This window comes from Drechmeria coniospora, chromosome 01 (assembly GCF_001625195.1).
Source record: "Drechmeria coniospora strain ARSEF 6962 chromosome 01, whole genome shotgun sequence".
Lineage (NCBI taxonomy): Eukaryota > Fungi > Ascomycota > Sordariomycetes > Hypocreales > Ophiocordycipitaceae > Drechmeria > Drechmeria coniospora.
Window position 1 is genome coordinate 11884761 of NC_054389.1, and position 13999 is coordinate 11898759.

The 13999-nt window shown below is 49.7% G+C and overlaps 2 protein-coding genes across 2 annotated transcripts; one reads left to right on the plus strand and one right to left on the minus strand.

Moving 5' to 3' along the window:
- Positions 1 to 4347: 4347 nt before the first annotated feature.
- On the plus strand, positions 4348 to 4752 carry DCS_03163 (uncharacterized protein; the record flags this gene model as incomplete). Its single annotated transcript, XM_040800487.1, has 1 exon — positions 4348 to 4752. One exon carries the CDS (start codon positions 4348 to 4350, stop codon positions 4750 to 4752), a length of 405 nt encoding a protein of 134 aa, XP_040661370.1.
- A 2618-nt stretch (positions 4753 to 7370) lies between these two features.
- Positions 7371 to 8928, minus strand: DCS_03164 (uncharacterized protein; the record flags this gene model as incomplete). Its single annotated transcript, XM_040800488.1, has 2 exons — positions 7371 to 7609; positions 7683 to 8928. The coding sequence occupies 2 exons, from the start codon at positions 8926 to 8928 to the stop codon at positions 7371 to 7373; spliced, it is 1485 nt and encodes a 494-aa protein (XP_040661371.1).
- Positions 8929 to 13999: the final 5071 nt, after the last annotated feature.

Consider the following 13999-nt stretch of genomic DNA (forward strand, 5'->3'; position numbering starts at 1 on the left):
ACAAGATACATACAAGTATTGATACGCATTACTTGCCATCTCTATCATACATTTGTCGACATGGCAAATATATAACAACAATATAGTTAAGTATTTGGAGCATAGATAAGACTGGTTGAAATCCTCGTCTTGTTTAAGTGAGTGGGAATTGGGAATCATATCCCCTAATTATACTTCTAGCTAACTAGGTAGATAATCCAACCTTATTTTATAGTTACAATCGTATAAGGCGGATTAACTCCTTTACTGATCGGTTGGGCCTATATTGGTAGGTGTAATATGGCTGTAACCTGAAGTAGGTATTACCCTTTGCTTAGGTCCATCCAACACCTTCGAGGCCGGCCCGTACAACTCAAAAATGTAACATTTCCTCAATGCATAGTCTACAACGACCTAGTCAAGACAGAAGTAATAGGCCAACTAAGCCAAATGCAAGTATCAGGTAGAATTTATTGCCGTTCGAGAATATAGTATTACAGGCACAGTAGGGTAATAAGCAACAATGTTCCTTGCAGTACAAGTGTAAAGGACAACGTAGGACAGTACTAGCAGTTTCAACAGCCATAACAGTCGCAGCAGTTACAATAGCCGCGGCGGCTTTGTAAAAAATACTTTACAAGACTACCCAAATAGGATATCTATCCTGTAGGCTGCTACTTGCGGCTGCTGACCGCAGTACTGCCGGTTAATACACTACTGTGATCAATATCTGTTGTGCTAAGCGTGCCAAGTCGACCAAGAGTCGATTGATTGTACCATTAATTGGCATCAATTCTACACTGCTACTAGCAGTCATTGTACTACTGCTAGCCGTTTTAGTACTATGGGACTACTAGTACCAGTAGTACCAAGTTGAGCAAGCAGTCGACCAGCCGTACAGTCAATGGAACATACCGACCAACCAGTCGTACAGACCAACTGACTGTAAGACCAACGAGTTGTCCATACCAACAAGTCGCATGGATCAACCTGTACCTACTGGCGCGTAGGTAATTACCCTGACTACTAACAGCTCGTTACTGCTATTAAAAAAGCTAGTATTTATAGCAGTAAGACTACTCAAATAGGATGCTATCCTCTGCTGCTACTTACAGCTACTGGCCGCCGTACTACTGCCAGCCAGTATAATACTATAGCACTACCAGTACCAGCAGTATCAAGTCGATGCAGTCAACCGATCGTACCATCGACGAAGCAGTCGACTGGCCATACTGTCAATTGACCGTACTGACCAACCAGTTGTACAAACCAACTGACTGTACAAACCAACGAGTCGCATAGACCGACTGTACCTACAGGCGCGTAGTTTGTTCATTCGACAATAGAAGCAGCTAGACTACTGATATGTGCAGTCGTTAATATACTGATCGAGGTACTACCTCTTATGTACAAATAGTCCCAACTTTCCGGTACTACCTCTTACGAATAAATAGTTCTAACTTGCCGGTACTTCTCTTGGATAAAACATCACATATCAAATTCTTCAAATTCATACTTCTTGCTCAGTTTCCAACCAGTATATTCTATTGTTTCCAATAGTTCTTTATATACCCTAGTCCGTGCAATACTTGCTACTGCCTCTCTGCATATTGCAAGACTATGAACTAAACTATTGTGTTTCGTCTCGTTTTGTAGTAGTTGACCTGGCGGACTACCGAAATAAGCCGTTCTAAGGGGGGGGGGGAGTTATAGGCACAATACGGCTACTCGAAGATGGTGATTTCTCTAACTTTGCAATAAGGTTCAGCATAATGTCAGTAATACATAAACCAAAACAAAGAGTGCGAGGATATCTTATAACAAACACTATAGGAAAAGCAAATGATATATATATATCTAGGTCTTACGGACAAGACTACCGGGAGAAGGGCATCGTATTACGTCCTATCGCAATCCAGCTTTCGAGATTAGGCTACCAGTACAAAACCCGTCTGTGTTAATTGGAGATACAAGGCAGTCGAGCCGCGGGGGTTGTTCACTTACGACTAAGTAAACAGCCGTAACATCGATCGATCAATAAGATGGATCCATAAATAATTACTCGGTACCGAGTCAACTCGGTTTGTATATTAAGACAATGTAAAACACTTTACTCCGATACTAGTGAACATCGAGTAAACATCGATAGCAATAAATCACCTTCATATCACTCATTAGGTAGGTAGGTAGTCGGCGTTCATACAATACACGCTTGTTATCTAACACCTACAATTATTAGTTACGGTCTACAACCCGTTACTAACGTAAAATTCGGCATACTGTTCAGAGGCGCCCTGAACTTTCTACCAGTACAGCCCGGATTCTAGGTTGATCTCTTAGGAAAGCTCATAACAAGATAGTTACTTTCTGGAATGTAGATAAGACTGGTTGAAATCCTTCTCTTGTTAAAGTAGGTGGGAATCGTATCCCCTATATATAGTTCTAACTAGCTGCTGGATAGTAGGCTGTTCAACCTTACGTTATAGGTACAATCGTATAAGGTGGATTATGTCCTCACCTGATTAGTTGACCATATATTGGTGGCTGTAACATGGCTACAACCTTCATATGATACTTTCCTTGGGTCAAGTCCATTAGTGCCACAGTAGTATTCTGGCTCGCAGTAATACTACGGCTAGTAGTTGCTAGTAGCAGTAAGGTAGTATACTGGCTGGCAGTAGTACCGCTGGCAGTAGCTACAAGTAGCAGCATACAGGATAGTATCCTGTTTGGGTAATCTGACTATTATTAATACTAGCATTTTCTAAAACCATTTAACAACATATATAGCAGCTACACCGGCTACAGCAGTTGTAACAGGCCCAGTCCCTCAATTTAACAACCCACAGGCCATCTATCAGAGATATAGTACAGATAGTAATAATTGGTACTTGACGCAAGTGAATACAAGCAATACAGAAACACAAAAGGCTAAAAACATACCATTATGGTATTCTTAAGCTAAGTACAATTGGTATCTTAATTGGAAGCAAATGGGAAATCAGTATAGAATGTACACTGGCTCAGAGATTGGTCTACAGAAGATATGATAGCATATATTGATTGTGATAAGGCTGAAACCGACTGCCTTGATGTCGAAATCGCTAATGTAATTTTATTAGCCTCTTCTAACTAGGCAAGATATTAATGGAATCTGGAGAGATATTTAGGAAGATATTTACAGTACGGAGTAGGAACAATAAGAATTATATCGGAGATATTACTTGTCTGTACTTTTTGTATTGCGTAAGTGCTAGTTTTATGGCGGGGCGTTGTGTGGCGCTAGGTGAATTGATGTATAAATAATGGAGAAAACGGTTTGCATAATTTGGAATACCAGTTTGTACTAAACTGGACTACGAACAAGGACACTACAGTTTGTGTGGACTTTGTTGGTATCATATGTTGCGATAATTACTCTATAAATTACGAATGAAATGACTAGGTAAAATGACCACTAATAGCACAATTAGCATATAATAATTTAATTACCGAAAGCACTAAGGTAGATTCATAGTACTTTGGAGCAAATTGAAACCGTTTTCAGTAGTATCTTTGCATAATTTCGGGTGTTAAAGTGCAAGGGTATAATTAAAGGGATATTCCAAATGCATAGAAGCTGTGCAAAGAAATAACACACTAACTGGATTTGTTAGAAAACGAATAGCTACTTACAATAATAAGAAAGTATAGTCTTGTTCAAGCGAGACATAGTTTACACTTGCTTATAAGTACTCCGATAACAAATAAAGACAATACAACTAAATAACAATTTAGACTACAGTACAAAAATCTTGGACCTTTCAAAGTCAAACGAGTCATTTCAAAAGCCAATTGTAAACATTTACTACCAAGCATAAACTATGCATAGGGTCGATCCACATCTTACTCTTGGAACCAGCGCCAAGGAACGTCCACCCATATTATTACGAATTGAAACAGAAATCGAAGCGGAGTATACTCTGTACTCCGTAATGTAAACCAGATTGTTAACGCAAGAAAACTTGGTTACAAACAAGAATACCTTGTTGAATAGTAGGATAACGGACCAGAATAAAATACTTAGGAGTTACTTCAGGATCTACTCCGTAACTTGTTACTAATTATTACTTCCAAGTATAATAGTATTATTAGCGCTACTGACTAAGTCAAAATACACCTATAAAGACAGCCATTCCCTCGGCCTAAAGCCATTAAATCAGAGAAATCAACAATTGCTTCGTTATCCAAACTATACTTATAAGTACAACATCGATATACATAAGTATACATATATACGCACAAAAAAATCTCGATTCACAACAAGTTTCTGCCAATAGAGCCGCTACATCCCGGGCAAGTAAGATGCTGTCTTTTATTTTAATCTTAATGTCCGTTGCGCAGGCACTAAGTTCCGACGGACACGTCTGTATATACGAAAATAATTCTTTGTTACCTCCGGGAGTTAAAAAATGTTGTACGGTCGACCCAGTCATTAAGAAGGAGTTCGAGAGCCAGTTCCTTGAGGCAGAGGTTGATTGGATACCGGCAATGTTCATTCCCTTAACGGCAAATCGTGAGAAATACCAGTGCCGACCGCTTAACAATAAACCTCAGCCGAGCGGCAGAGCTCTCTGGTACGGAGTCTTGAGTACTGATGAGCCAGATGGTATTCTTTGGACTCAACGCTGCAGCTCTGATGCAAACTCTCGGAAGCTAGCTCAGGCCCTGAAATGCCCAGGTGATAATGGGCGAGTTCCCAGGGAGCGCATGCCTGAGATGCACTGGTTTTAGACTTTGGCGACCCGGGCCGGCGTCCGGGTACTACAGTACGGCTCGAGATATGCTTGAACGTCTCCGCTGGCTTACAGTAACCGTATGGAAGTGGGAGCTGTTAAGGTTATTATCTTGCGGCAGAGTTACGGGCAGCCTGGAAACCGCCTTTTCCAGGCCATACAATGGAAGGAATCCTTTTGTTATGTTAGAATTGTTACCATACTAGTATTTGTACTAGAAAGACTATACAAACAGGATACTATCCTATACTACTACTAGCAGTTACTGGCCGAAGTACTACTTGCAATTTGCAGAGAGGCAGTGCAAGGATTACAAGGACGAGGTAATGAACTAGCTTTTTAGTAACAGTAAAAGGTGCGCCAGTTAGTAACTGGCCTAAAGTCAATTGAAGAATTGAAGTTGAAGAATTAAAATAATAAGAATAGCGTGCAATAATGCATCCAAGTACGATGTTCTATCTAAGAAAGTGCCGGATAGGTATGACTTTTTACTTTTTAGAGGCCGTATCTCGATTGGTAGAAACTGTTGAGATCAAGATTCAGTTGTCGGTTTGTTCCGAACATTCTATTAATCTGTGCATTTAGCAACTTCGAATGATCTGTTGGTCTATAGAGTCGATGCGTCCGAACGACATATTGGTCCATTTAGCTGGTAAGACTAAATAGTATATTGTTCCACTTGGTCGATATATCTGAATGATATCTGAATGATCTGATGGCGCGGTTGACTGTCTCTACGATCAACTTGGCACTGCTGGTGCTAGTCATACTCTAGCAGTGGCATGGCCTGCAGTAATACTGCCGCACGGCGACTGCTTGTGGCAGTACGAGATTGTTCCCAGTCGATAGTATGATCGACTTGATCCTATTCGCACTGGTAGTACCGTAGTATTATGTTGGCTCGCAGTAATACTGGCGACTGTTGCCTGCTGGTAGCAGTGTGGCAGTACCGTGATGATGGTACGATGAGTCGACGGACCCTGGCATTCGATTCAATACCACTTGAACTGGGTACTACTATAGCAGTGTCTTGGCTGGCAGTAGTACTGCGGCCAAGTGGCAGCGTATTTAAATGATATCCTATTTGGGTAGTCTTGCCAGTATAAATACTAGTATTGTGGCACTCCTGGAAGCCGTTACACTGCTACAGTACTACCAGCACCAGCAGTAAGAAGTCGACCAAGCGTCAATTGATTGTATCTACAAACAAATCGTACCGGCTAACCTACATCTACAGATTAATGGACAAGATGCCAAGAACAAGTAGATACGGACGTATGCAATCACTTATGCCTTTTGTCGCTGCAGATTTTCCAACTCTTTTGTGACGAGCCTCTTGAACTGCCTCTTCCAAGTATGCAAAGTCTCAACGAACCATCTCTACGCCTCGTTCCCAAAGTTGCTTCTTGCGTGCGACGAAGGCACATGAACATGTTTGATCGCCTCGTCTACCTTTCCAGCCGAAGACGGTCTATGATTAGCCCCTCAGTCAACTCTTCGTCCCGCTCCAGGCGCGGCTTTGTTCCGTTGACGGGGAAGAGGGAAATCTCAAGACCCTGGTCGCGAATTAAGGCCGTAGTAACAACACGACCATTTATATGCAAGAGGTAGTAACTCGATTGGTAGAGTATGCTTAGATCAAGAGCTAGTCATCCGTCGTTCCGACTAATCTATTGATCTACTGTATGCATTCATGGAGTGCAAACGATCTGTTGGTCGATACTCGACAAGTCCGAATCCTCGGTTGGTCAAACAGTCGATTAGAGTGTACAGTTGGTTGGTACGGTCAATTGACAGTACTATCGATCGACTGTGCGATCGACTTGACACTTCTGGTATTACCGGTAGTCCTGGGGTAGTGCACTGGCTGAAAGTAGTACTGAGGCCAGCAACTGCTGTAGCAGTTTAGGATGGTATCCTATTTGGGTAGTCTTTGTAGTATAAATACCAGTATTGTCAACAACCACAACCCGGATCTCAGCAAGGGAGACTGGTTCTACGTACTGGAATTGGCAAGGATGTGTTGAAAATACTGAGATTTATATCAGCAAGATACAGAAGGAGGCAAGTTATGGTCATGCACAAGGTTCACAGCAGAGAGCACGGAGAGTTTACAGCAGATGAGACAAAACTACAGTACATGATAAGGAAGATAAACAAGGATACAGACGGCCGCAAAGATGGATTCCTTCTTCTCCTTTCTAGCTCTATATTATTGAGTCCATGCACACTCTTGCGGCGCCTCGAGCCTGACTGTGAAACGGCACGGCCAAGTCATTCAGCCTACCCTGTAGTCATTCAGCCTACCCGGTTGACTCTATGTCCTACTGGGCTATCACAACGTCCTCTTTCATGGATCAGTGCGCCGAGCAACGATTTGTATCGCGCGATTTCGGCCGTCTGCGTCGTCATCTTGGTCTTGGAAAATTCAGCATGTCCCATGTCGACACAGCCTAATAATGTTCCTACGGCGCAGCGACGCAGACCTTTTCCAATCCTGTCGAGCCAATATGAGGAGTCGTCGCCCTCCATGACAGCCGTGGCCGCAATGAAAGGTACATTTTCATGCCAACTGTTGTAATACAAATTCAATTCGCCGTGGTATCATAGAATCCCTCACATTTCCTCATGCACCGTCCCGGCCTTTGCAATTGCCGCGTTGGCGACATGCCAGTCCTCCAACTTGACCTCTCCCGACCAAGCCTCTCCACCATACGACGGACTCCTTGGGCCATCCCCCTTCCTGCCACGCGTCCGGGGCAGCTCAATTTTCGTCGACCACGTTTCGACGGCACGATACTTGGCCACTTCGAGATGCAGACCGGATTCCACATGGTGCGCTCGTAGCAGAATGCCTATCGAAAACCAAACGTCGTTGGCGTCGGCCAGCAAGGAGGGATGCGGGGGTTCCGGGTGACGGCGACGTACCTCGAATCTCGAATTGATCGTTGAATTGCGAGCCGTGCAGGTGTTGGGTGATGACCACCCTCCCGAGACTCCGCAGGGACGGCCTGTCGGTGCCAAATATCCTCGTCAGATTCACATTCATCTGCGCAAACGAGCCACCGTCGGGACTCCGGAAGAGCGTCACGTTGGCACTCGGACGGCCGAAATGGATGCCAATCCTGCCGTATGCTCCCGCCCACCAGTCGTCGGAGAGCTCGAGCCGCACGTTGAGATGGTCAAACCTGTCCTTGGAGTCCTCTGCCGTCACGACACGCAGCTTGCAGGCCCCTTGCCCGGCGGCGTGCTCGCAGGCGAGGCCGTGATTCGCGACCCAAGCGCCAACGACGGCGTCGCAGCGGCCATTGGACCCCTCTTCCCTCCGGTATGGCTTGGACACGGCAACGGCGGCTGAAGACGTGTCGTCAGCATCATTCCTCGACGACGGCGCGGGAAAATACGGCGCTCGGCGTGTCGTACCTGCGTCGTGAGCGTCGTGGTGGCCGCCGGCGTCGGCTCCAATCTCCGGCACCGACCTCGGGAGTCGCGCATGACTTCCCAGCACCATCGCGGCGCAGCCGACGAACAGGATGCTGTGGGCTTGCCGCATGGAAAAATCCAAAGACGGATCGTAGGCGCCGGCGCGTCCGGGTTCGTAGTTTGGATTGACCACGTAGCTGAACGGATCCGGCTCGTCCGGTCGAAAGGCAAAGGCGCCGTGGATGGCCGACGGCGGGATGGCACCGGCGACGGCAAACTCCCAGTTCAAGTGCACGGCCCTGTCGGCCGGGTAGATGTGAGGAATCCAATAGCCGTCGGGCATCCGATCCGGGTAGATGACGTAGACGAAACCGACGCTGCCCTCCCCCGAACCCCCTCTTCGGCCAAAGGCATAGTTCCTCGCCGTCCGACGACTTCGCGTGACGGACACGTAGGCCGAGTTGCCGGCGAAGCTCAGGTGATGCTGCAGATTCGCGTCGTCCCCGCGGGGCGCGAAGCCCAGCTCGAAGACGTGGGCAGGATTTCGGTCCTCGCCGCGGAGGAAGACGCCGGCGGTGTTGGGGTCCCCAAAGTTGGCCACCTGGGTCGCAGGCAAGGCGACGCGCGTGCCATCGGGCATCTGGCCACGCCTGACCTTGCTCGGTGCCAGCCTCGGACCGGCTCGGGTTGCCGTGGGCGTCGCGTGGGCACACAGGGCCGAGGCGAGGAGCAGCGTCGTCGAAAGGCGCATCTCGCAAGGCACGGCGTCGACGGCCGACGACGACGGAACGGCCGGGTGGCGATGGCGTATCGTACCGTCGTGACGACCCGTTGCGGCGCACGAGATGGCTGATTGCTCGGAAACACCACGTCACGGCCGAGAGGACACCCTAGGCAGGGGAAGACTGGTGGCCGTACGAGGGCCCGGTTACGGTGCTGGAGGTGCAGCCGGTGCGGCATGGCGAGGAGGGGGACATATGTTCGAAAGCCCATCTATAAGTACATTGCCCGGATGCGCGGGTACGCTTTGCGCACGCACACGCATAGAGGACCGTCAACATCTGGACAGGGTACACTCGAGGACCCGAAGCGTTTGGCTCGTCGTGGCAGGCCGGCGTTTGGAACGGGACTCGGTTGGGTCAGCAGCCGAAGGAGGAGTGAAGGAGGAAGTGGAGGGGGGAGTGGAGGAGGAAGCGAAGGAGGAGTGAAGGAGGAAGTGGAGGGGGGAGTGGAGGAGGAAGCAAAGGAGGAAGTGAAGGAGGAAGTGGAGGAGAAAGTGAAGGAGGAGGTAGAGGAGGAAGTAAAGGAGGAAGTGGAGGAGGATGAAGGAGGAAGTGAAGGAAAAGGTGGGCGATGGCACCGCAAACCGGTGCAAGTGTTATGGAAGGATTCCAAGTATCCATCGGGCCCATGCCGACGACGGACAGATTTCGGCACATGATGGGTTCGCATCTCGATCGATGCCGTGCTCGTACTCCACGAAGTTGCTGATTTTTGACGAAGCTGGCTTGGATGGTTGTTCACGACCCTTGCCCGCACGCTCCGTGGACAAAAGGGCAAGGCGTGGCATCGCGCATGCGTGCATGGACTCGTTGCCGCGGGCCACGGTCAAGATCTGCCTCGTTCAAGATGCATGGTGGAGGAGCTGAGCCATGATGACGGGCGGCGGAGGCACGGCGTCGTTGCATCTTGGTGTGCGGGCAGCGTGCGGACGTACGTGGCCCGATGCAAGCGTGCATGATGGGGCAATGATACGTAACGAGCATGCGGCCAACGGGAGATTTGCCGACTCCTACGATGAGCGTGTCTCGGCATGCGATGAGCGTGTCTCGGCATTCGTATTCTAGCGTCGTATTGGCGGTACTTTTGGTGTCGTCGGCGGCATATGAGAGGCGATGAGGATGATTCCTTGATCCTTCCCAGGACTCCAGAAACGACACCATTCGTACGTTGCTCGTGCACAGTATTCCTGCACGGCGACAGCACTGGGTACTTGCTTGCACCCGTAACTGCCTGCAGAAGGGCTGCACAGTGCATGTAGCTGTACAGTGCGTTTACTGTATGTGCGCAGGCCGAGCAGATTCCGAGTTCTTGCGGTGCTTGTACATGCATAACAGTATTACGTATACTAAACGGAGCGGCAGTATTAGTACGGTACGAGTACGGAGGACCACGGCGTACTTGAGTCAGTACATACAGTACCTTGTATACTTGCGTAGTACGTATGTGCTGCGTAATGCCATGTGCTAATAATGTAAAGCACACCGTACAGGCATCCTGCACTGAAAGTACTTGCATGTGCTGTAGTTGTGACTACAGCATGCACCTCCAAGTCGTGCGCAGGCAAGTATTAGTGCCGAAGCAAGCAAGTACAGAACACGGACCAGTATACCCAATTGCACATGCGGACACAGTGCGGTGACATGTACGAGAGCCTGCTGAATCCGGCTCGCCATTCCTCGTCGGCGAGAGGTAAGCTTCCATGGCATCCCATCAAATTTGCCGCCGGGAATGAGGCGGGAGGCATCATTGTGCCAAGTACGTGTGCATGTTCTAGCCATGGTCTAATCAGAAACAAGTCGGATGGCGTCGGAAATTGCGAGAACGGTTCGGCGGGCATGCAACACTGTATTCGCCGTGCGTACAAGTAGGCAGTATTTACAATGAAGCGTACAGGAGGGTAGGTGTAGATGCCATTAGGCTTGGTACGAATACTGTTCGGTAATAATAATAATACTACACCGTATATGATCTACCAGTACTTGTAATTAGGTAATCAGTAGCACTTGTTAATAATAACACTTGTAGGCCCGATGAGATGTGATATTCATGGATGCGCTAATTATTAATGTTCGATCCCTTCGGGTACTTGTACTCTGTGCTTGCAGGCGAAATTACAGTACCCGCACACCATCAAGTACAACCAACTGCTTGTCCTCGACGCCGCCAAAGCGGACCACGTACTGGAATGGAAGAGTGCCTGCAAGTATTAATTCATGCTCCGTAAGTAAGTCCGTAATAAGTACTGTCCAGGTACGGAGTATGTTGGTAATATGTAGTTGCATGACGCCGTTCCGTGCTGCGCAAGTACCTTGGGGTTTTAAGCACCAGGTACCTGGGTCGGTGTGGAGTATTGTTAGTGCCTCTGCCGATGCATGCACCAGCAGCAGTATTACAACAGTCACTTGACAAAAAGATGATTCAGGTTTGGTAGCGCTACTCGTACAAATCGAATCGACATTTTTGCCCCCCCCCCGTCGCCAAGCTACTAACTACATTAGTACAAGTACTCTGTACTCTGTGCAGCAATACTGCAATACATGTACGGAGTACATGCACCTGTATTCCGTACATGTGCCACTAATGCTCCAGCATGGCCAACTCCAGATACTGCTTACTTGCCAGTATATAATTCCATTGATTCCTCCGTACAGAGCACCGCTTGCACAGTCCCGTAGGTTGGCACGTAATTGCTGTATCAGGAAGTGTGCCGAGTAATTTACATGACCAAGCCTACTTGTACTCGCCTTGTGGTCAAAATAGGGTACACGTACATGCAAGTGCACCCTGCACCCCTTGCGTGGTGCCTTTTGGAGCACTAACAATACAGCACCCAGGATCACTGCAGTAGACAAAAGTGACGATCCAAATTCGGCAGCACTACTAGGCAGGCTGATGTGCTGACCGTTCGACGGCTGCTTGGGTCCGTGGCTGACTGCCTGGCTGCCTTACCGTTGCGTCTTGTCTTTGGACGCGAGCCGCATCGACGCCGTCCTCCCCCACGAGTCCCACGTATCCGTGCGGCGTCAAGAACCCATGCCTCCTCGCATGCGTTCGGCGACAGTGGCATTCACGTGCCAATGGGGCGACGGACGGTATATTTGTGCCGGCAGCGTGCCCGTTCTATTATTACATCCTCTGCACCTTGCCTAGGTTCATGGGCGGCAAGGTAGGCAACTTCCGTGGGGACGTTCGATCGCCTGTGCGGTCTGGACCGTCGCGAGGCTGAATGCGGGGAAGCGGCCTCGTCCGCTCGCTGGTATTTGCTCCGCGCGACGATTCGGCAGATGCCGGTTAGCACGGTTGCATTGTCGTTGAACGCACCGAGCAGACGTGCATGTGTTCCTCGTGGTGCTGCACAGGGAATGGCTGGCAGTATATTCCCAGACGCCGAGGGTGACGGTTCGTGACGCCGCATTATCCGAGCACGGCCACATTGCCTTTGCTGTGGCGCAAGGGCACGTACTAGCACAGCGGTGGCCTATTATTGGTGAGCACAGGTGCCGTGCGGTTTAGAAGCCACCATCTACGGCGCCTGATAGGTGCGTGGCCGTCGTGAGCGGGGACGAGGCTCGTGGCTGGTTACCTTGCACGGATCAAGGCGACCTATGGTTCCATCCGTAGCGGCATGTTGCATCACTTCCGCTACGCCGCATCGTGAGGGCACACCTTCTGACGAGTACTGTACAGTCACTTGACAAAAGTGACGATTCACCTTGGTAGCGCTACTCCTGCAAATTGAATCGACATTTCTGCCACGCCATTGTAGTTGCACTCGCAAGCAAGTACAGGTGCGGTATCGAGTACGCTTGCGTACGGCATGTCCTACTGGTATTCCTCACACCTGCCTCTGCATGCGCTGTACTGTATCCGAGCACGTGCGCTGCACAAGTACCTCTACATGACCTCTGAAAGTTGCGGCGCCTACAGTCCCTATGCTCATCATTCACGCAAAAGGTACTCTGTACATGGTGCTGTGCAGCGTGCAATCGATTCCGTTCAGGTAGCGCGCCCACTGCGATTTCAATCGACACTTTTGCCACCCAACTGTACTCCGTGCCATACTCGTCCAACTACGAGCACGCTGTCGCCAACCTGTCACCGACTCCGTATGCTGCCTCGACATCGCCCCTTTGCCAGCCTCATCCCGTCACCCTCCCCAGACGCACGCCAGCGGCACCCCCGGACGGAAGGGAAGCCTCCCCGAGACTCCGCAATCCGACCCCGGCATCCGACCCGTCTGGTGCGTTTGCCTCGCCGTGGAGCAAGCCTTGCCCTCCCACGTCAGCCCACCCATGCGGGACGCTAACCGCTGCTCCAGGACGCTAGCTCCAGCGAGCACCTCGGCACCTTTCCGCCTCTCTGGGCGAGTCCATGCCCGGCAAACTCTCGCACCCACACGGAGCTTGTCTGCTCACGCATCGTCGGCAGCATCTAGCGATAAACGTGCGCCGGCACTGGATGCTCGTGCAACAGTGTGTGCCAATCAAGCTTCCGTCGAGCAGATGGCGATGCCTGCAGCCCAGCCCACCGCATGCATTGGTAGGTGTGATTGGTACCTACTACTAACCTATTACCCATTTACGGAGTACTGGGCTGCCGGTAACTGCAGGTACCGGTGCCGTTGTTCGTGGCGGGGTGAGCACTGACGCAGTACGCTGTGCAGACGCCGTGAGCCTGTGGAACCGTGGCGACGATCCTCCGACGTGCTGTACGCGTGCTTCCTCGACTGCGCTGGCATTTCGACCCTGTCTTCTAGAAGCCTTCCTGGAGCAAAAACATTCGATAAACCGAGGCACCGGAGAAGCCATTTCGGCTCGTCTCCGAGTGGCGTTGGCTGCGACCATCGCGTCGTCCATCCGCAGGGGACCGGTACCACTGTCCGACTGCTACCATCCATTGACCAAGCGCTGGCACTCAGCCACTGGCGGGCGCCGAGGAACAAACCCCCCCTGGGGCGCATTAGGGCCCTGAACGCGACAATGCGAGCTTCACAATGCACCGTAACGGCACCGGATTGGCCTTTACCACCACACACACGC